Source organism: Phyllostomus hastatus, unplaced genomic scaffold (genome assembly GCF_019186645.2).
Source record: "Phyllostomus hastatus isolate PE091 unplaced genomic scaffold, TTU_PhHast_1.1 phas_contig_196, whole genome shotgun sequence".
Taxonomy (NCBI): Eukaryota; Metazoa; Chordata; class Mammalia; order Chiroptera; family Phyllostomidae; genus Phyllostomus; species Phyllostomus hastatus.
The window spans coordinates 42,527,498-42,552,427 of NW_025333709.1; the positions used below are offsets into that span (position 1 = coordinate 42,527,498).

The window sequence follows — 24,930 nt, forward strand, 5'->3', positions numbered from 1 at the left end:
GTTGCTCTGGGAGAGTCAGTGAGTGAGTAGTGAGTAAAAGTGAAGGCTTAGGACATTACTGTACACTGTTGTAGACTTCGTAAACACTGTATACTTAGGCTATGCTAAATGTACAACAATATATTTTCTTCAATAATAAATTTACTTCAGCTTATTTCATGGTTTTACTTTATAAGCTTTTAAATGTTTTTAATTTTTCTACTTTTGTAATAATGCTTATCTTAAAAGGAGCACATTGTACAGCTATAGAAAAATATCTTCTTTATATCTTTATTCTATACATTTTTATATTTAATTTTTAATGTTCTAAACTGAAAAAAAGCCTAAGACAAACACATACATTAGCTTAGATCTACCAGGGTCAGGATGGTCAACACCACTGTCTTTCATCTCCACTTCTTGTTCGACTAGGGGGTCTTCAGGAGCAATAATATGCATAGAACCTTGTCTTGGAAATGTTAGGCCTACCATCTAAATGAGATTCCCTCAGTATTTTAGTGTTTAGTTTTTTAAATTTTACACAAATATTTCTAAGCATAGATTTGCTACTTAGGTACAATATTCTTTTGGAGATGCAATTATGTATTTTTTCCTTTTTCTTTTTTTTTAAAGCTCTGTAGGTATTGTTCCATTGTGTGACAACACTGTGACATCTGGGCATGAAGAAGTGGCTGCTACTATGAACATTTTTTGATTAAGACCAATAGTATTAATTGAGTAACTATATATATTTTTCTCTTACTAGGTATCTTAAGACTTTTCTCAAAAATGTATACTTCATCCAAGATCATTCAAATTTATACTATAACCAGCAGGACATTTTAGTTTCTGTTACTACACATTCTCAGTATATCATTGGGTGATTTTTATTAATAATTGTATTGAGATATAATTGATGTACTATAAAATTTATATATTTTAAGTATACAATATTTAGCATAATTACAAAGTTTTGTAACTGTCACCATATTTTAATTTTATAATATCAAAAACAAATGATTTTTTAAGTTTTGTTGATCTGTTAGGTCTGAAATTATATCTTTGGTTTTATTTAGATATTCTTGATTTTTATTGAGATTGAGTAAATTTTAAATTTTATGGGTCATTTTACTTTCTTTTTCAGAGAACAAGAAGTGGAGATGAAAGACAGTGGTGTTGACCATCCTGACCCTGGTAGATCTAAGCTAATGTATGTGTTTGTCTTAGGCTTTTTTTCAGTTTAGAAAGTTAAAAATTAAATATAAAAACATATAGAATAAAGATATAAAGAAGATATTTTTGTATAGCTGTACACTGTGCTCCTTTTAAGATAAGCATTATTACTTTCTTTCTTTATTATGCTCATGACTTTTGTTCAGTTTTTCTAATGGATTTGCTTGTGGTTTTTATTACTGATTCAAAAAATTCCTTACACATGTGTGTTCTAAATAAGCCTCATCTATTTTGTGTATTGCAGATATCTGCTCACAGTTTACCATGTGTTCCTCATTCTCAAATATTATGGGATGACTTTCAGGTTTTAAATTTAATGGAGTTGAATTAGTTAATCATTTTCTTTATTTTTTTCTTTATGAAAATTCTTAAGTAAATTCTTTCTTACTATGAAAGCATAAATATATTTTATATTATCTTCAAACAAGCTGTGGCTATGCTTCTTTTGAAGGTATTAATCTCTTCAGTATTTTGTTTTTGTGTATTTTTTTTTAATTGAGACAGTTTATTTTCTTTTTACTTTTCTTCCTTTAGGGTTTTCCTTCTCCCCTGCATCCATCCCTTACTACCTCTTTTCTCTTTCATTTTTCTTCTTACCCTTGCCCAGGAATAAGGAATTATACCACCACTATTTTTTCAAGGCTCCTCTTCACTACTTATCTACAATGCTTATCTATTTCTCAACACTCAGGTAAGCACAACTCCTTCTCATGGGTCACTTGGCATGTAGAACTGGTGACAGAACTAAAGAGTAACAGGTTGTAGCTGAGTGCTTAGAGGTACAAAGCTGTTTTTGTGTTTATAGCCAGGACCACAGTCTATGAGTCAGCCATTTGGCTGCAAGCCTGCTTTCAGAAAGGTCTTTCCTTGGTCATGGACTGCCCTGGGGTTTCACAGTCTCTTACATGGATCTCAAAACTCCCATAAAGGCACATTTATCTGTGAATAAATGCCAAATTATTGTTGTTGAGGTGGGAGATATACAAAGGACATCTTATTCGGTATCTTGCCAATGATTGGTTCTTGATATCTGAAAGCATAATACTCTGTTCACTTTTATCTCTTTCTCTAGAATACCTTGATTATTCTTAGCTCTTTTCTCTTCTATATAGATTTTAAAATCACATGTAAGATTCTAGAAAATGTGTCATTTCATGAAAGTTAAAATTTGAGATTTTAAAGAGAATTACAATGAATCTATAGATTTGGCAAGAATGGACATCTGTATAAATTTTTATTTTCTTATTAATGAAAATGAAAGCTTTATTTACTTTAATATGTTTTGATAAGATTCATAAATGGTTCATACAATGCTCATAAAATTATTCAAAAAATTTAAAGTAGAAGTGTACATTTTAATTAAATTTTATTTATGTAATTTCAGTTGTATCTTCACATTGTTTTTTATCCATCAAAATTCTCAGACTCCCCTATTCTTTTTAGTGATATATCTATGTATTCTTTTGGAATATAAAGGGACTCTGACCTTGCCTGAGCAGGTGCTCAGGAGCAGAGACTCAGGAATGGAGGTCACTGCAGGAGCCAGTGTCTGGGTAGGAAAACCCGAACTGTAATTGACAAACTGCTGGAATTTCAATGTGAACAAATCTGAGTTAAAAGCTCTAGGGAGACCCAGTCATCAGGGAAGTCTTCACAATATTATGTGGTTACTTCAAGGAGCTTGACCAATTTTCCACAGTAAATATTAATTTAAAAATCAGCTTTTAGCTGGAGGAGGTAAAAATTATTTTTCAATATGCCAGAGCACTGTATTATTAAAAAGATCTGCCCTTGGGGCAAATTAGCTAACCACAGCATATTATGCTGGGGTTTCATCAGCCTAACTGACCTGGAGAAAGGGAAATACTCAATTTCAGCCCTCCCTATACTGCAAGGATAAGGAGATGTACTCAACTCCAGACCATCCTGCTCCACATAAAGTGAAAGAAAACATTGAGAGACATTTGTGAAGTTTAAAATCCAGAGGCACAGTCACTAAAGTAGCAAATAACTTTAACCTGGGTTTGGATGAGTATTACATCGAGGAGCTCCAAGAGATGGTTCCTGTGGAACCTGTAACAGTGGGAAATTGAAACCCACCCCACCATTCTTTTGACATTGTTTTGTGACATGCTGACTTTAATATGTGGCTTATAGATGAGCAGCATATTTGTATAAGGATCCTGGGAACTTACATCAAAAGATACAGACTCTGACCTTCAGGCATCCCAGCCCTGGGCAATTTGCTGACTTTCTACCATGTAGCCAGGATGATGTGAAGTCAGGAAGACGTGAAGCCAGGATGACTAAACCAGGATGATGCACACCTTGCTTTATCAGAATAGGTTGTGCTGGTGTGCATGTAGAGACCTTTGCACCTCCTCCCTTGATCTCTTTGTTCTGGTCCCTTCTCCCTCCATATGAAAACTTCTGCCTGCACTGAGATGAAGAAATGGGCTTTGTGACATGAGTCCCCCATCTTCTAGGAGATGGGCTTTGAGGTGTGAGTCCCCGATCTTCCAGATGGCCAGCATCTGCAAATAAAGCACTGTCCATTACATCAGCACCTGCCTCGAGTATTGGCTTTCATAGCGGCAGGCAGCTGGACCTGCCTTCTGTTACAAACTGCTTAATAAGGAGTTGTTGGAACTGGAACAGAAGCCCATATCTGAGGAAGAGGCAAGAGAAAAGGGAACTCCAGGAGAAGGAAAAGAAGAAAACTCCTAAGAAAATTCACAGTGAAGGGTTTTAGCAGAAGCCTTTTCAGACTTCAAGAAACTCCTTAAAAAGTTTTGAAAACATGGACCCCGAATATCAAAAGGTTTTCATTAATAGAGAGGAATGTTCATGTTACATTATCTGCTATAAGCAAATCAGTGATGAAAAACAAACAAGAAAACTACCATGGACATACTTCTGAAGAGTGATACCTCAAGTACAACTACAGGCAAGGCCTTTCGGGAGGTATTCCAGAGAAGGCTCATAAGTACAATAAGTTTAGTGAAACATTTCTTGTAATACCTGAGTTGGAACAACTCAACTAGCTTTTATCATTAAGCTAGTTCAATGACTTGATACATCCATTCAAATCAATATTTCTAAGTTACTAAAAACAACAATGTAGATTTTGGAATGTTCTAAGGAAAGATGTCAAATCTATAATAGGTGTAAAAAGAGCCAAAACTGAATGTTTTGTAATTGTTCCTATTGGTTAAAAGAAAGAAAAAAAAGACATATATATATATATGTCTTATTAGTTATATATATACTAATGTATAATAACATAGATAATATAATGATGCAAACACAAGTTTATCATGCTTATGTAGGAGAAATATTAAGCCAGTTATCATTAATTATATGTATTTGTTCCATTTGAACTTTTTAGCCATTTTATCAGTTATTTTTATTATAACATCAAGACAAATTATAATCATAGTACATTCAGAATTATCTAATAGAGAATATGAGCAAACACAGAATGAAACCAATGAAGGTACTTACAGCAAAAGAAAAACCTGCTAAAAATGATAGTTAAAATTTGTTATCATTCTAAGGACTACATTTATTCTGCAATATTTTATATACAAAACCCTATATCTTTTCTCTATTAATGCATAATATGACAAACATCTCTACAAAGTTATTAATTGGAACTAGAAAAATATCACTAAATAGAGAATATGTTTACAGTTCTATGTTTTGCATTTACTTCTTAATGGTAGAACTGAGTCTAAGATCAGGTCTTATTTACTTTGAATCCATAGCGCTTAACACACTGCCTGCACCCAGATAGTGCTTATTGATTGTTAAATTGTTTACTGTGAAATAAATAGAACATAAATTCAAGTCATATGTAAAGCTAAGGATTTCTAAGGTAAGTTTCTTTAAATATCAGTTCTGTGAAAAAATTATTTGTTGGAAAATTAGTATTATGGACTAAGTTGTATTCCTCTACCATTCATATGTTGAAGTCTAACTGCATTTGAAGATAGGTCCCTTAAAGAAGTAACTAAGGTTAAATGAGGTCATTAGAGTGGGACCTAATTCAAGGTGACTGGTCTCCTATAAGAAGAGGAAGAGACACTAGGTTTGTTCACGCACAGAGGAAAGACGATGAGAGGACATAGCAAGAAGGTAGTCATCTATAAGTCAGGGAGACAGGCCTCAGAGAAATTGGCCTTAACTACACCTTAGTCTTGTACTACTAGTTTCAAGAACTGTGAGAAAATAAATTTCTTATATTTATATCACCTAGTCTATAGTATTTAGCTATGGCAGCTCTGGTAAACTAATATAAGCAGGAGTTAAATTAGTTAATATTCCTAATACTTAGTGCAATGTTTTCTTTGTTAATTCATGTTCCTTATTGGTTCTCAAAAGTAGTTGAAGCAGAAGCCAAGCTCAGTTGATGGAATTAGATGAGAACATTACATGTGAAAATTGCACAGCAAAGCTATTTTTATTTAAAAGATCAAGCAATCAAAATATATACAGTATATGTGATTAGTGAGGTAAAAAATGTTATCTTTCAAAAACTCAAACTTTAATGTCTTTTCGAGTTTTAATTATTTTATTCAGGTTCCTGTACAATACTCCTACAAGATGTATAAAACATCCTAGGAAACTTTTCATTATGACTAGCTATTATAAAACAGTTTGCATAGGACTTACTGAAGTTTTATCATAAATTTATGAGAGAGACAAGAATAACAGTTACTCTGGTCCAACAAAAGAATGATACAAATTTTGAAAGTAACGATCTATAATTCTCAAAATTTGTGCACCAAAATTCAAAGTAAAATACATTCCAAATTTAATCCCAGAGTTAATACACCTCAAGCTTTAGTTTACTGATGGAGTCAAGGAAAGTGAAATCATCTTACTATTAAACAACAAACATTATGCTCTTTTTACAGGTAAGAAGTCAAACCTCCTCCACTATAAATTCAGTGTATGATGTTTATTTATGATATCATACATCTGACAAAAAATGCATTTTCCATTAGATTAACGTTTATTAGTATGTTTTCTATATATTTTTTGTTTTGATAACAATCCATTAAATATCAAGGTATCTCGCAAAATGATTAGATGACTGTAATGAAAAAGTAACCACAATAAGATATTTCTTGCTTCCCCTTGCCCATTCATATTGATAATAGTTTGCTGCTACAAATGATAGACTTTTAACTGGAAATTAGTTTTAATTCAAGTTAAAATTCAATTTCCAGTTAAAACTGAATTTCCAGTTAAAAACTGAAAATGTCTTAAAATACAGTTATTCCATTTTCCCAGAGTTTTCTTAAATGTTCTAAGTTTCTTTTAATACCTACTTTAGAATGAAAAGCAACTGCTTACCTAATACTTCACTGTAAAATTGGTCCCAAAGCTGAATGTCATATGGGTGGAGCCAGAAGTCAAAGAAAATGGAAAACATTAAATTTTTCACCCTTTCCATAAAAGTCATTCTGTCTGGTAGTGCCCCCATGACAACAGGCACATAGGAAGGTGGAGCTGGAAGTTTTCCACAGTACTTCTCCACAGTGCCACCCATAAAGAACCTCAGTGTGTACACAAAAGGGACTTCCAGCAACTCAGCTATCAGCTCTCCACAGGGCATCACAGGGTCTATAACCATTATGTCATAGTTGGTTTCCCGGAGTTTCTTCATGATTGACTGGTTGTAGACTATACTCTCACACAGAAATTTTAAATTTCCACTCACTTGAAGAATAAATTCTTGCAATTTCATTGCTGCCTGCAAGCGTGACAATTTTGGCATGACATTAGTAGCCAAATCTAAAAAGTCATTTAATGTATTTGCAGCAACCTCTTTGTCATGAGGCATAGGTATCACCTCAAAGTTCAGCGTGGAAGGCTTGCTGTAGTCAATGATGATAGAGTCTGGAGAAACCAACACAGTCACCTCATGGCCCCTTTCTGTGAGTTTTTCCAGAATAATCTTTAGATTGAGCCAGTGGCTCATGTCACAAGGCCATACCAGGACCTTCCCACAGAATCCACAGCCAGTGCAGCAGAGCTGCAGCAGCAAAACTGCTGAAATCCACTTCTCAGACACCATGACAGAGTTCTTTCACACACTGCTCTGCAGAGGCTGAATATTTGCTGGGCACAGAGGTGAAGTGGCAATTTATATGTAAGGTTAAAAATTAATTTCCTTTGTTAGTGACACATGTAGAGAACTTTGTCACTGTTCACTGGGCATAGTGCTGCATGATATTTGTTCAGGAGGAGATACAAAATATTATTTAAACATTTTGTAGGAAATGTTTGCAGCATTCTTAGAGTTTGTTTCAAATATGTTAAAAGAGAAAATATTTTTATTTGACAATTTTTAAATACAATAGAGTAACTCATTTAAGTATGTTCAGTAAATAATATGATATATCGTATGGAACAAGGTGATTGATAATTTGGGGAAACAGTGAGTTTTGTCATAAAACTGGTTACATGCTAGCATTGCTAGTATGTAGATAAGACACATGCATTACATAATGACAAGAAGACTATACTACATATTATACAGAGGTATAGTGTTTCAGGGCAGCAGAAGATACTGTTATTCCAATGTGAAGACAATTAGACAAAGGTTCAAGTTGGAGGAGGCATTTCAGCTAAGCCCAGACACAAAGGTGAGAGACAGAAGTTTTTGAAGGTAAAAAGAAGAAAAGGAGAGAAAGAATGACTATATGGAAATCGTGGGCATTTAAGTACAGAGCTTTCAGTTCAGTTTGTATAGAGTGGAGGTTTACACAGTATACAAAAAACATTAATTAAAAGAAGACATTATAGAGAACCTTGAATGATATACTTTGGGTTCAGTTTTGACCTTCATGAAATGAGGACTACTCAATTTTTCAAATCAAGTTCAGAATATAATCATATGTACCTTTTAATAATATAATTCTAGCATCTAAATAGGAGTTTAGTAGTAGAGAAAAAAATGTTTAAGGTGTGAAAAATTTTATATAAATAGCTTCTTCAAAATAGAGTTGGAGCCACCATCCCAGAGGAAAGGCCTTGCACATCTTGCTCCTTGAATTCTTTGGAATGCTTGAACTGAACAAAAATACCTTTGGACTGAGCCAAACATAGTCTTATAGACAACAGTTTACAAAACTATCAGGAAGCATATATCCTGACAACAAGAACTGATAATTATGGCCATTTTGGGGGGTAAGTGTTTATAGTTTTGTGGGGTTTTTGAATTTTATAAATTAAATTTATTGAAGTTACATTAGTTAACAAACTTATATAAGTTTTATGATGTACAATGTACATCATCTGTATATTGTATTGTGTGTTCTCCACCCCAAATCAAGTCTCCTTCCATCACCATTTATCCCCCATTTGTCCTCTTTTACCTCTCCCACCTACTTTTCCCTCTGGCAATCACCCTACTGTTGTCTATATCTATGAGGTTTTTTGTTTTTTTTTTCCTTAATCCTTAACTTTTTTCAACCAGCCTGCCAAGCCCCTTCCCCTCTGACAGCTGAAGTTTGTTCTCTGTGTCTATGCGTCTGGTTCTATATCGTTTGTTAATTAATTTTGTTAATTAGAGTCCACATATAAGTGAAATCATATAATACTAGTCTTTCTCTGACTGATTTATTTCACTAAGCACTGGATCTGGTTTACTAATATTTTGTTGAGGAATTTAGCATTTCTGTTCAGCAGGAATTATTGTCCTATAATTATCCTTCTTTGTATTGTGTTTACCTGGTTTTATAATTAGAATAATACTGGCCTCTTAAAATGAGCTAGGAAGTCTTCCCTCCTCTTGAAAATTTTGGAATAGTTTGAGGGTAGGTGTTACTTCTATGAATGTTTGGTAAAATTCAACTTGTGAAGCCATCCATTCCATGACTTTTGTTTGTTGGGTGTTTTTGATTACTGCTTAAATTTCATTAGTTGTAATCTTTCTATTCACATGTTTTGATTCTTCTTGATTTAGTTTTGGAAGATTTGTACTTGTAGGAATTTATCCATTTCATCCAGATTGTCCTATTTGATGGCATATAATTGTTTATAATAGTTTCTTACAATCCTTTGTATTTCTTTGGTGCATTTCTGACTTTAGTTGGGTCCTCTCTCTTTTTTTCTTCATGAGTCTAGCTAAGAGTACGCCAACCTTACTTATCTTTTCAAAGGACTAGCTTTTGGTTTCATTGATTTTTTTTTGTTTTTAAACTTTATTTTGTTTACTTCTGTTCTGATCTTTATTATTTCTTTTATTTAATTTGGGCTTTGTTTGTTGTTCTCATTCTAATTCTTTTACTTATTTTAAGTGTAAAGTTAGATGGTTTTTTAGCTAATTAACTAATTAACTAATTTAACTAATTAAAACACTAGTTAATTCTTTTTTTTTGAAATATTTTATTTATTTACTTTTAGAGATGGGGAAGGAAAGGAGAAAGAGGGGAGAGAATCATCAATGGGTGGTTGCCTCTTGTGTGTCCCCGACTGGGGACCTGGCCCACAACCTAGGCATGTGCCCTGGCTGGGAATTGAACCAGGGATCATTTGGTTTGAAGGCCTGAGTTCAATCCACTGAGCTACACGAGCCAGGGCTAAAGTTAGATTGTTTTTTTTTTTTTTTGAGATTTTTTTTGAGATAACCCAGTAATGCTACAAATTTCCCTCTTAGGACTCTTTTGTTGTATCCCATAGATTTTGGGTCATCGTGTTTTCACTTTCATTTGTTTCAAGATATCTTTTGATTTCTTCTTTGATCTCATTCTCAACCCATTAACTGTTTTCTGCATTTCTTTTTCTTTAAGATCTTATTTATTTTAGAGACTCCTCTCTAAAGTGGGGGAGAAAGAGAGATAGAGAAACATTAATGTGTGGTTGTCTCTTGAGGCCCCCCTACCCTGGCCCACAACACAGGAATGTGTCCTGAATGGGAATTGAACCCATGACACTTTGATTCACAGGCCAGCACTCAATCCACTGGGCTACATCAGCCAGGGCTTCAACCCATTAATTGATTAATAACATGTTATTTAGCCTCCATGTTTTTGTGTGTATTTTAGTTTTTTTCTGGTAATTGATTTTTAGTGTCATACCATTATGGTTACAGAAAATGCTTAATAAATATTATTTTAATGTTTTTAAATTTACTGAGGCTTGTTTTATGTTCTACTATATTAGTTATCCTTGAAAATGTTCCATGTGCACTTGAAAAGAATGTATAATCTACTGCTTTGGGGTAAAATGCTCTGAAAATATCAGTTAAACCATTTGATCTATTATGTCATTTAAGACCATGGTTTTTGTTAATTTTATGTTTGGAAGATCTATCTATTGATGTCAATAGGGTGTTGAAATCCTTTACTGTGACAATATAATTATCAATCTCTCCCTTTATGTCCATCAAGATTTGCTTGACATATTTAGGTGTTCCTATGTTGGATGTATAAATGTTTATAAAGGTTATATACTCTTGTTGGATTGCTCCCTTTATCATTATGCAGTGTCCTTCTTTGTCTCTTGTTATAACCTTTATTTTAAAGTCTATTTTGTTAGTTATATGTATTACTATCTCAGCTTTTAAAAATTTATTTGTATGAAATATCATTTTTATACACTTACTTTTAGTCTGTGTGTATCTTTCATAGTGAGGTGATATCTTGTAGACAGCATATATAGGGGTCTTGTTTTCTTATCCACTCAGCTACCCTATACCTTTTGATAGCATTTACATTTAAAGTGATTATTGATAGGTATGTATTTTTTGCCATTTTATTCTCTTAATTATATTCCTCTTTTCTTCTCTTTCTCCTTCTCTTCCTTCTTTTTCTCCTTCACCTCCTTCTCTTTCTTAAAGAAGACCCTTTAATGTTTCTTGTAATACTGTTTGGGTGGTAACTAACTCTTTTAGTTTTTTCTTGTCTGGGAAACTATTTCCTTTCCAATTTTATATGATAACCTCGTTGGATATGTTAGATCCATAATTTGTGTCTGCTCTGTTGGGCTTGGTTGTGTGTATAAAGGACCAAGGCTGGCATTTATCAGAACCAGGTCTAGGAACCAGTCAACAAAAGTCTTAAGGTACCCTGAAATCCACCTCTGACTGCCTGCCTCTGCCTGCAGGTTGCTTGTTCCACTTAGTCACTGAAAAAACAGTGACTAAGTCAAACAGCACTTGGGTTTTTGAGGTAGGTTCTCAGTGAGTCACTGGTTAGGGCAAATGGTGTTCACCAGATTCATACTGGTTCAAATTTGGTACCAGTGATGTGTTTGAGGCCACTCAACAAATGCTCCATTATATACCAGTCTAGTTGCCACCTGTTGGGTAATCATATACATTTATGGTGCAGTGAGGTCTCAGGGAGTTGTCAGGGTGAGGCCAGCAGAGTTTACCATACCCAAACAGATCATGATTTGGCCAAGTAAAGGGAGGGCTCTGCACACAACTCATTCTGGCCCAGATTATGCCCAGAGCTCAATCTCAGCAAGGAAAGACTGAGAACTGGGATGTTGGGGCTAATGGATTTCCTGTGAGGAAGAGGCTTTGATTAGGCTTCAGGACAAGTAAGGGGAGTGGCTTTGCCCCAGAGCCTCATGACTCAGCCTGTCCTGAATTCTGCACAGACTTCAGCAGGTGGAACCACCAGGATTTGGGAGGGTGGGGCTGACAAGAGCTCAGAGAGTGGAGCTAGCAGATCTCCCATGGTAAAGGATGCACCAGCCAAGTTCATGTGAAAGTAGTGGAAATGGCTCCTGCCCAAAGACACACCACTCTGTCACTGACATCCCATGAACCTGCCCAGACCTCTACACCCTGGGACAGCCAGCTGACTCCTCAGTGGGGCACAAGATCTACAGGGTCAGACAACAGGGAGTCCAGAGATTAGGGTTATTGCATTTTCCCAGGCTGATGCTGTAAGGAGGGGAATGTTCCACCCGAGAAAGATGACATTTGCAGTGTGGGAGAGGAACTCAGCATAGCGATCTTGGCTGCTATTCCTCCAGCTCTCTCCCCAGCCTCAGTGCTTCTCATATGACTGTAGTCTGCTCTGCCTTCCCTCCACCAGAGCCCAGGATGAATAGCTATGAGTGAGATTTTGTGCATTGGCCCTTTAAGAAGGTGCCTGTGTCTCTGGCAGACTCTTGTCTCTCCTTCAAAAGCAGAATCTTTGCTGATTTTCACAGTCAGATATTGTATGGCTACCTCTCTCTGGCTGTGGAACTCTGGGATGGGAAGGCTGCCTTGGAGTTGAGAACTCGTGCTTTAGGAGGAATCCCCTGCAGCTGAGATATTCCTTGGGAGTGGGGCCAGCTCCTTTCTCATCTCTGCCCTTCCTTCCAATCTCAATGTGGCTTCTTCTGTAAATCCTTGGTTATGAGGATTCTTTTCTGCTAGTCTTCAGTTTGTTATTCAAGTTGATTGCTCTATATTTTAGTTATAATTCTAGTTTTGGCCTGGAAGAGTGTGTATAATATCTACCTACTCAGTCACCATCTTGGAGTCCTTGGGAGATTCTTAATCAGTAACCAGTCATGTATAGCTAAAGAATAACTTAGTTTATTAACACCAATAAAATTCTCTTTTCTATTCATGTAATTATTTCCTTTACCTTTATCACAAAAGTTCATTTTCCTCACCTCGTAATTGCGACACAGTTTGGGTTTCTTCCTGACCCTATGCTCTCAGATTTCAATTTTAAAAAATATCTCAAATAAATACTTGTTGCCTCTTACTTTGACTTTTTATTTTTATGTTAACAGGTTAAAAATAAATATTAAGAAGGCAAGATTTGATAAGAGCCTCCGGGAGAATATAATACTGGTTTGTGAGTAAAAAACATAGAATGAAAGTCTTATGACTGATGAGAAGAGGTGACCAGTAGCTAAAAAATAAAGTTTTCAGTTTATAACTCAAGCAACCCCAGTGTGATAATGACTTTTGCAAAAACTATGAAACACTAAAGAAGGAGTAGCTATGGGAAGATTTGTGACCTGCAGTGTATGAATTAATGATTGTACAAGTCTGTGGAGATATCAATTTAGCTCATGAATTTCAAGGAGGTGATAAATATAGAAGTAGAGATTTTGTGTCCAATCATCCACCTACTCAAACCAATTCCTCTTCAAATCCTTTAGGGTTTCATACTTTTAGAAAGCAGTTTTAGCATTTAACATGGGCCAGATTCTATATAAAGCACATAGAATAAAGAGATAGGTAAGATGCTATTACAATTCAAAATGAGTTTAGATGCTATTACAGAAAATAATTCAGTTAAGCCAACACTTATTGGACACCTGTAAGTGAGATGGATCTTAGATGGCAGAGATGAACTGAGGAGGGGCAAATCTCATGATGGAGGTTGCTTGGTAGAGGATGGAAATGAAGAAATGATGCTTTAAGTAAGTCTTTAAGAATGATGGTTAGCAGGTTAAAAAGTGTCATTTGGAAGTAAGAGAGAATATTAATATATTTCTGTTTCAAGTTATATCAAGGGTTATATTCAGTTATAAAATTATATTAAATTCAATAATTTGAAAGAGACAATATTATTGAAATTTTAAATTCCTTGAGAGTGTTTCTGTTTTGCTATAAAACAAAAGTCCAGAGTGGATTTGTTTAGGAGATACAAAGGTAAATCTAGGGTCAAGGATTGGAGAGAAGTACTCTGTTGCATAACTAGGCTTTGAATAAGTTCTGGTGGAAACTGGTAGAAAGCAAAGACCAAATAAGAATCAGAAATAAGAAGAATCAACAAGGCCGTAAATCCACTAGAAGAAAATTGATGTAACATTATACTCCTAGAGTATGAAAGTCCTTTTATACAAGATAAATAACCCAGAAGTGATAAGATAAAAGAAAAGCTGATAAAGTTATCTACTGACCATAGGATAAGGTTCATGATATTTTATAAACAGTACAAACAAAGCTAAAGAACAGAGTGATACATAACACAGCTCAGATACTGACCTAAAAATGTGTTATTAGAGAAATATCCCTCATTTATTTTACTGCATGAGAAAACTAAGATAGAATGTAGGTTATGTAGAGGATTATTTTGAATACTTTTAGAAGGGTAGGCATGTTTTTATTTATGTCACACTGAAATATTTAAAATTCTGGATGAAATATAACATCATTTCCCTCCTCCCCCCTTTTTTTACACTTGCTGAGAAAATAAAAAATCAGCAGACTCCTTAAACAAAGTAAAAACTGAAATTCTGATGTACAAGCTTTCACTAAAACTTGACTTATTTCTTCAAAAAAGAGCATGTAACAGGAATAGGAGAGTAGGAAAATCTGAAGACTTGGCAAACTCTCCACCCCACACATAAGTTCATGTAATGCTAGATTTCTAAGATCTCTGCTCACCTGTACAAATTAATTCCTTTACACAGAAGTTTACAGTAAAGATAATTGCCGGTTTTCACTTGGCAATTTTCCTTTAAAATTCTTAACACAGTCAGCTGTCATATGGATTTCCAACTAAAATTCAAATTAGAAAGGCTTCTTTGAAGAAACTTTGACCTTGGCTTCAAGGGCTTCTCACAGAAGCAATTCCAAGGTGAATAAACCATCAGAATAATCTGAATGTTTAGAAAAATGCTTCCGTGGAAGATTAAATCATAATAGATTTTAATACAAAACTGAAGATTGCATCAAAAGGTAGGTCATCATAAATACACCATGTAGACATCAATATTGAGAAATAGCAGAGTGACATTTCCACATTTCCAAATATAACATAATTCATACTATTATTTTGATCAATAGTATTAATATGATCATAAAATCAATAAAAATGGACATACAAGAAAAATATAATGCTTAGTATGGAAATATGAATTAAGAATGAAAGTTAGAAAACTAAAAATGGAACTGTCTTTTGACCCAGCAATTCCACTGCTGGGATTATATCCTAAGAACCCTGAAACACCAATCCAAAAGAACCTATGCACCTCAATGTTCGTAGCAGCACAATTTACAATAGCCAAGTGTTGGAAGCAACCTAGGTGCCCATCATTAAATGGTACATTTACACAATCTTTCTATGCAGCAGTAAGAAAGAAAGAGCTCTTACCCTTTGCGGCAGCATGGATAGAACTGGAGAACATTATGCTAAGTGAAATAAGCCAGGCAGTAAGGGCAAATATCATATGATCTCACCTTTAAGTGGAACCTAATCAACAAAAGAAACAAGCAAGGAAAATATAACCAGAGACATAGAAATTAAGAACAATTTGACAGCAACAAGAGGGGAGGTGAGAGGGAATGATGGGGGAGTGGGGGAAAGGTTTTCAGGAACAATTGTAAAGGACACATGGACAAAACCAAGTGTGGGGGTGGAAGCAGGGAAGGGAGGTGGGGATGGCTGGGTCAGTGGGGAAGGCAGTGGTACGGGGTAAATGCAGACAACTATAATTGTACAACAATAAAATAATTTTAAAAAGAATGAAAGTTAAAGGTTGCTTTTTACGTAGCTGGCTGTGTTTGAAAAGGTGGACTAAATATCAAGAATAACACACAAAGAAGTGGAGTTTAACAGGTGCAATAAATGAGATGATTTCTTTGAAATGAAAATTCTTTTCTTTACACTATGAGCATCCAAGTTTGTACTAGGTGAAGTGAAAGTGGAGATTGTGTGGCATTACAGAATGTATTTTTTGAACCAGAAAGGTATATTTTCAAAGAATATACATGAAATAAAGAGAAACTTACTTAGCTTTCTGTGAATAAAAACAGAATTTTTAATTAGAGTAGTTTAAAAGAAATAAGTTGATTATGATTATATATGTTGAATATATCTAATGGCAACAAGTAGTTAGAAGGTACTCAAGATATGGTGCAAGGAGACTGATTGAGAGAGATTTAGAAAACAAGATGCCTGTTTTAAAAACATGAATGTGTTATAAGGCATGAGTAGAAGTTTCCTAAGAAATGTAGAGGACTTTATGAGGTTAAGGGTCTTAACCCAAATTAGTGACATTGATGTGTGTTTCAACCCATCAAGTGAAGGGAGGAAAATAGGGTGAATATGGGCATTGATGGATGCCTAAAGAGTGAGAAATGATGTATATTAAAGTGCATATATTGATAATATACAGAGTGGAGATGGGACATACTGTACCTATCAAAAATGAACTGCAGAGTATTGCATTTATTTATTCCCCAAGATTCCTCTTGGGGGGTAGATATCTTCAAGAGAGTAGCTTCTGTTTTGCTAAGCAAAAAAAAAAATATATGCTTATATTTGTTATATTATGAAATATATGGGTCTAATATTTATAGGCCCAGATATTAATCTGCAAAATGTGTTGGAGAGAAAATTGTCCTGTATAATAAAACTTGCGTTCATGAACTTTGACATAAATCAATCAAGGCTGATGTTGTAACTGGATCTGCCAGAGGTTATCTGGGATTGACTACCTCAGGTTCATGAGAGTTTGTTGTTAATATTTAGGAGTTTTTCAAAGATGGCTATTATAGTACCAGTAGCGTGAACTTAGTCCAGGTAGGAGAATTTACACCACAGGAGAGGTTAATGCTACTGAAGAATTTTTTTACTTTACTTTTTAACCACAGAAAGCCAGTTAGACATCCGTAGCATGGCACTGCTTACTAATGTGCAGAAAAGAAAGTGCTTATATAGACATGAAAGCAAGGTAGAGTTCTAGGATTTAACAAATAGAGTAAGTCAAGTTAGAAGTCTTTTTTATTAGATTTATATTATGGAATGACAAACTTCCCAAAGCCTTATTGTCTTAAAATAATGTTCTATTTAGCTCATGGTTCTGCTCACAATTCGGATGAAAATAAGCAGAATTGTTCTGGGCTGATCTAGTTCATGGTCATGTAAATATGGATCACAGAGGGCTACTTGATCTTAAGGGGCATAATTTGCAGCAATGTTTTGCAGTAATCTGGCTAATATCTTTGTGGGTGAAGATCTTGGGGACTATGTGTACCGCACCATTTAGTACGCCAGATAAATTAAATCACAAAACAAATGGATCACAAAGCAGTGAGAGTAAGCTTTAATTTTTAATAGACTTCTTGTATTCCATTCACTAAAGTCACACTTGCCAAAGCAAGGTAAACAATCAAGACAAGGGTGAATGTAGAACATGACTAACATGTGAGTGAATATAAGAAAAGTGAGAGAATTCATAATAGAAAACAACAAAAAATGTAAAGACAGTAGATATAAAGAAGACTTTAAAAGATAATTCTCAGAACTCTAAATAATATATTTTACAACTTAAAGATAGCTAAAATTATATGTTCTACCTATCTATTCTATCTAAAAATTAACTCTAATTAACAGAAGTAGAGAGATAACTCCTAAATTTTAGGAAATATAGAAATAGCCAAAGATTCCTTTGCAATGAATTGCCCAGACCAAGATGTTATACAAAAATATATCAAAAAGCCCCCAGATAATATCATACTCAATGGTGAAAGACTGAAAACTTTTTTTCTTTTTTAAATGTATAATCTTTATTATATATTTTTTATTCATGCCCACTCTTACCACTCCTATTCAACATTGTACTAAAAGTCCTAAGTTGAGCAGTCAGGCAAGAAAAATAAATAAAATGTAATATGAATCAGAAAGGAAGAAGCAAAATTATCTCTCTTTGAAGATGACATGATCTTATATATAGAAAATACAAGACTCCACCAAAAATCAATTGCACTAATAAATGAATTTACTAAAGTCGTAGCTGCACTACTCAGTTGCATTTCTATGAACTAAAAATAAAATAGCTGAAAAATAAATAAAAAATTTTCCCATTTACTGTAGCACCAAAAATAATAAAATACTTAGGAATAAATTTTAACCAAAGTAGGGAAAGCTCTGGAAAAAAATTAAAAAATTAGAGAAATTTAAAAAAACACAAATAAATGGAAAGGTATCTTATGTTTATGGATTGTAAGAATTAGTAGTGTTAAAATATTTATACCAGAAAAAGCAATGTAGACATTCAAAGAAATCCCTATTAAGTAAGATTCCAATGTCATGGACATGGACAACAGTGTGGTGATTGTGGGGTGTAGAAAGATATAAGGGGACTAAGAGGTAATGGAAAATAGAATAAAGATTAAGTTTAAAAAGATTTCAATGGCTTTCTTTACAGAAATAGAAAACATTCTAAAACATATATGAAATCACAACAGACCCTGAATGGTGAAAGCAAACCTGAGAAAGAAGATCAAAGCTGACGGCATAACACATCCTAATTTCAAACTATATTACAAAGCAATAGTAATCAAAACAGCATAATACTGGTATAAAAACAGATGCATAGACCAATGGGACATAACTGGGAGGTCAGAAATAAACATGTAGTCAACAAACATTTGACAAGTGAACCAACATACTCAACAGAAAACTTCAACAAGCTGCCCCTTCAACAAATGGTGTTGGGAAAACTGAATATTCACACGCAAAAGAATGAAATTGAATTCCTCGTTTATATTATTGAAAAAAAATTACTTTGAAATGAATTAAAAACAAATGTATGGACCAAAACCATAAAACTCCTAGGAGAAAACATAGGAAATCTCCTTGATATTTGCCTTGGCAATAATTTGTTGGATATGACACCCAAAACACAAACAACTAAAACAAAAATAAATAAGTGGAATTACATCAAACTAAAATGCTGGACAGTAAAAGAAATGTTCATCAAAACAAATAAGAAACTTAAAGAATGGGATAAAGTATTTGAAACCACATATCTGAAAAGGTGTTACTATTCAATATATGTAAAGAATTCATACAATTCAACAGCAAAAGAAGAAATCAAATAACCCAACTAAGTATGATTGTAGGACTTAAATATGTATTTTTCCAAAGAAGTCATAGAGTGGCCAACAGGTTCATGAAAAAGAGGACATCTCTAATCATTAGAGAAATGCAAATCAAAAGCAAAATAAAATATCACCCCACACTTGTTATAATAGTTATTATCAAAAAGACAAAAGCTCAGTGTTCCCATGTTCATTGCAGTATTATTAACAATAGCTAAGGCATGGAAACAACCTAAGTGCTTATCAATGAGTGAATGAATAAAGAATTCAGTAAAGAATAAAGAATTGGTATACATCCACAATGAAATATAAATCATCCATAAAAAGAAGGCAATCCTGCCATCTGCAACAACATAGATAAACCTTGGGGACCATATGCTATGCAAAATGAAACAGAGAAAGACAAATATTATGATCTCACTTATGTGTGAAATCTAAAAAAAAAGCCAAATTTATAGAAACAAAGACTAGAAAGTTGGTTTCCTTGAATGGGGCATGTGGGGTGGTAGAAATGGGTGAAGGTGGTGAAGAGGTATAAACTTCCAGTTATAAAATAAGTAAGTTCTGGAGGTGTCATGTACAACATGGTGGCTATATTTAACAATATGTATAGTATCTTTGAAAGTTACTATGTGAGTAGCTTTTAAAAGTTCTCACCACACACAAACAACTGTAACCACATGAGATGTTGGATGTTTTAACTAATCTTATTTTGGTGATCATTTCACATTATATTCATATATTAAATCATTACTTTGTACACCTTAAACCTGTACTATATTATCTGTCAATTATAACTCAATAAATAATGACAACAACACCAAAACAAATTGGCTAAAATTAACAAATGTGCAAAACCTGTATTAGAAACATTGGTGAACACTCTAAAAGACACAAAAGATGATTTTTAAAAATGAAAAGCAACTATATTTTTGAAGCAAAGACTCAATAAAAAGTGTCAGTTTAAACTAAGTATCTTCACTTAACTATAAGAAAAATAACAATAATTCTTTCTCTCCTTGGGAGCTAGTTAAGAGTACAGTAAGTCACTTAACTTCATCAGTAGGTTATTGGAAACTGACTTTAATTGCAATGATGTATAATGGAAACAATTTTACCATAGGCTAATTGATATAAACAAAAGTTCTGTGCATATTTCTGGTCACAAAAACATAAAAATATCTTCTAAATGAAGGCCCAAAATGCTCTTAATATTAAACATTGAAATAAATGTGAGTTATACATCCATTTAAGAAAGATTAATATAAACAAGTAAGATAATTATTTCCAATCTCCTTATTCCAATCAAGGTCATGGTGGCTGGAATTTATCACTACAGCTCTGGTCACAGAGCAGAGACACGCCTTGGACAGGAGAGCCCTCTGCCGCAGGATGTACTGGTACACACACACACCTCACTTAGACTGGGACAGTTGAGATGTACCAATTCACCTAACCTGCTCATGTTTGGGATGTGGGAGGAAAGTCCATGCAGATTAGGGGAGAATGGGCAGACAGTGGCCCCTTCTGGGAATGTAAAATTTTTTTCTCATCAACTTTAGGACAGAACAACACTGAATGAAACAACATTACTCAAGGACCTTCTGAATTTCTAAATTTCTATGGCAATGTAAACAAGCAGGAGAGGCCAAAGGCACCTGGGCCTTACATGCTTTCCTCTGAGGATGCAGCCTTGTAAAAGGCAAATTTCTGCAAATTCAGGACCATACATTCTTCTATGAGAGTGCAGACAACTCATACCAAAGTATTCAAAAGATTTTTAACTTGCAAAACAAACCATGTCAAGTTAAGAGGATGTCACAGCAGTATCCTTGGGATGGTTGGATGAGAGAATACTAGTAGAAGCCACACTAGATTGCCAAGTAAAGGGTGGGAGGGAGCTGTACAGCCTTGCTTCTTTCTCTTCCTTGTCTATGACTTCTAAAATTCAAATCCTGGAAGTTATGGAATGGCTTATTCCTGGAAACCATACATTTTTTATGTTGTAGGTTAAATACTTTTAGGTTCTTATCTTGTTCAATTCCATATTTTCTGGACTCTGCTATTATTTAATCTTTCCAAGTTTCTAATGCATTGTGTCTAAAAGGTAGATAATAAGAGTTCTTGGAGGTTTTTGGGTGTGGATTAGCAATAATAAATGCAATGTATCTATCAAAGTGCTTGATACCAATTAGATGTTTAGTTAGAATGCCTATTCCTTAACAGTAAAGATGGCACAATTATCATAGACATTAATTAGTCACAGAATCATGGAATAGAGAACTAGGCCAGGAATTCTTGGTGGATCACAAAAGGAACATGAATGACAATACAATCATGTCACTTTTATAATGAAAATAACTAGAGGATGAATTTTAAAATGCAAAAAAACCCCAAAAACCCAGAAGTAAAAAAACCCGAAAACTTAGTTATTAGTTTTCAGGAGTTATTCTGTCTAACAAGTATCTGAAAAAGTCTGGGGAGTAGTTTTGTCAGAGAGGGACCCAACAGATTGATAGATGTGTTAGTGACAGAGGTATATACATTTGACAAGACAAATCATACTGTATATTTATTCACTTTTTAAGCCATTGGCCAATTAACACTTAATAATAAAAAATGGGATAATACTATCTATCAAAATCATGGTTAAAATTTAAAAAATTTCCAATTGTTGGAAATAATGGAGAACAACTAGAATTCCAGTGAATGACTGGTGGGGTTATTAACTGGTACAAGCACTTGGGAAACTAGATTTTAGCAGTACCTGTTAGAGCTAGATAGGTATATGCTATAACCTAGTAATTTCACTCTTATGAATATACCCAATAGTATGGCACATGTATCTTTACCAAAAGACATGTACACAAATGTTTATAGTGATGTTTATCATAAATAGCTAACACCAAAAGAGTCTAAATGTCCGTCAACAGTAGAATGGATAAGTAAATTGTGGTTTATTAGTTCAATAGACTCTACATAACTATGAGAATGAAAAAACTATATCTATATGTAATAACTTGGACAAATATAATAAACATGATGATAAGTAAAATTAGCAAAATATAAAAGACTATATAATGTGCCATTCATTTATATAAAGTTTAAAATCAGACAAAATTAATCTATGGCATTAGAAGTTAAGAAAGTGCTCACCCTAAGATGAGAGTCATAGGGGTTGGTATGAGGAATGAAGAGGAGTTGTGGGTTGTACTATTTCATTTCTGGATTTGAGTGCTGGTTGCATGGGTGGGTTCACACTGTGAAACTTCAGTGAGCTGAAATGTTTGATTTATGTTTTACTTCAAAAGAAAGCTTGCAGGAAATTTAAGAACACCTCATCCCTGACCACACCAAAGCTGCATGTGACAAGGAATTAGAAGGCTCCTCATGGAAGATTAACAGAGAGATTCAAGTTTTCCAGAAAAGGACGGAGGTTGGGAATGGAGCCTTGAATGGGATAGGACACAGAAAAACTAACAAACAAAATACTGGGCTCCAAGAGGGAACCAGACATGAAATATAAATAATATATATATATTGTGAGTAATCTACCCCAGTTCTAGGCAAATGGGTTAGGGAGGAAATATATAGAGGCTTATATTTTTTCCATGGGCTAGAAAAAAAGGTAGCATTAATTCTAGGAAATCTTTCTAACATAGATGGAAAGAGAAAGCAACTTAGAACCAACATAGTGTTGACAGGTAAAAGCAGACTACACTGACCAAGTGGTACTTCAGTTAGTACTAAGCTTTCTGTTCTTCTGATCTGCAGTGCCTGGGGAAAGATAGAGAAAGACTGGGAAACCAAGACACGGGCAAAATGGGGTCATCCAAGTTGCCTTACCTGTTTATCTATTTTCACTATAGCATTGATACCATTGTCCTCCCTACAGCTGCCGCACAGGCTGGTCCTAAACACTACCCACATTATCTACACTTTGTACAGCATATCTCTCAGTTCAAGGGTTGGAGGAGAAATCAGGCTTAGTGTAATTTAAAGGTGTCCTTCAGGACACTGGACCTGGGTGAGATTTGTTAATAGATTTACTCCTGGAAAGGAATAGCAATGATTGTCATATTCTTAAATATTCCTGTTTTACTAGGTGTTAGAAGCATTTTTAAAATTGAGTTGATAATCATCTTCGTTTGTTTCATCTATAAAGTTTAGGACCTCTTCCCTGACAAATAAAACAGGATTTTTAACAAGTAGGATTAGACATTTCCTTGTTTTTTCCTTAAATACAGATATTTGAAGTTTTTCTTTGCCACTGTTAATCATGCTATTTTTCTGGTCTTTTTCCCATGGAATTGAAGAACAGCCATTGAAATGGAAACTCGACTAAAATCGTACATTATTATATTTCCTGTTTTCAAAGATAATAAATATCAAATATAAAGTACCTATCCTATTTCAGTATCAGTTTATAGTTACCCTGTGGGCTTAATACTTTAAAAAATGAATGGAAAACAAAAGACAAATTGGATTATACCAGTTCTTTGTGACAATCATACTTCACTTTGAAATAAAATACTTAAGGTGCTATTTGTTCACATAGGATTAGTAACATGAGGAGTAGGAAGGATTTAAGTAAATAATACACTTAATTTCTCAACGTGTATTTCTCAAGATCTATTTCTGAAGAGTTCTGAAACATATTGTCCTTTGAAAATGAGAAGGTGAGAACATGTTTTTTCATACATTATATAATTTTTCACGTCATCGCCTGAGATCACACAGTTAGCAGGTGGAACTTAAACCCAGAATCTCAAGACCCTTCACAATCTTACCTTTTGTAATCCCCTTACTTAAGGCATATAGACTATCATTTTATTTAGTACCTTCAATAATCAGTGTGGGATACATATATGGAGAGTGACAATTATTATTGAAAAAATTTTGGATGTCTTAGAAAATAATCATGTGGCTAACATCTAAATTTACAGAAAAAAGTATTTTTGAGGCATATGAAACTTGGAATTCAGAAATAAAGAAAACATGGTTAAGTGGCATTTTAAACAATATTACTTTCAAATGTTTCAGGTGTTACTTTCAAAATTCTAAATACCATATCTTTAAATGCATGTGCAAATTTTAATTAACTTGCACATTTTATTTATATGTGTGATATGTTCAATATCCTCCCTCTAGACCAATTCTATCAAGAACTTTTAAAGGTTAAATGATGGAAAGTTGTATGAGGAATATTTTAGCAAGAAGAAAAGAAAAACACACACACATATATGTATATGAGTGTGTGTGTATATATATATTTGTATATATATATATCAAATTGTACTTGTAAAAGATAAGATTAATATCAAGTTACAGTAAAAATATTCCTGCACCTTTGGCCTCCCACAGGTTTTTGTGCTTGTTCTTATTCATGCCTGAAGAGCTTTTCTTCCAGAGGGTCTTGGCTCTTGCCATCACTGCTTGAGGGTCTTTGAACGCCCTTTCACTTGAGACTTTTCCTGACCATCCTATTTAAAAGTATAATTCTACTTCCAGAACAATCCAGTTTTCTTACTCTACTATATTGCATATGTCACACTTTAACATCCTATCTATTTTTCATATTTATTTTATTTATTATTTGTCTCCTCTTACTAGAATGTAAGCTCTATGGGGGTAGAACAGATTTTGATCTGTTTTGCTAATTGCTGTATTCCCAGTACATATAAAAGTTGTGGATACTGGGTTTTTGTTCAATAAACACTTTTTTTACACAAAGAAAACAAGATGGAAGGAAGGAAGGAAAGGAGGAAGGAAGAAGGGAGAAAAGTGAAGGAAAAGAGGAAGAGAGAAAGGAAAAGAAATGGAGAAAGAGGAAGGCCAAAATTTGTATAAAAGCACAATATTTTGTGTAAGAAAGTACCATTGATAGCATCAACTATTAATTCATACCC

The 24,930-nt window shown here is 34.1% G+C and overlaps 1 protein-coding gene across 2 annotated transcripts in view; it reads right to left on the bottom strand.

Annotated features, from left to right (window-relative positions):
• The window catches only part of LOC123815894 (UDP-glucuronosyltransferase 2A1), a 57,620-nt gene that overhangs the window by 15,310 nt on the left and 17,380 nt on the right, over positions 1-24,930 (bottom strand). The window contains exon 1 of one of the 2 annotated variants that reach the window (XM_045834599.1): positions 6,574-7,319. The exons of the other annotated variant lie outside the window; for it this stretch is intronic. Within the exon in view, the coding sequence (XP_045690555.1) occupies positions 6,574-7,297 (724 nt within the window). The 5' untranslated portion in view covers positions 7,298-7,319. Of the gene's footprint in view, positions 1-6,573; positions 7,320-24,930 lie in introns of those variants that run through there. 2 annotated transcript variants of the gene reach the window in all.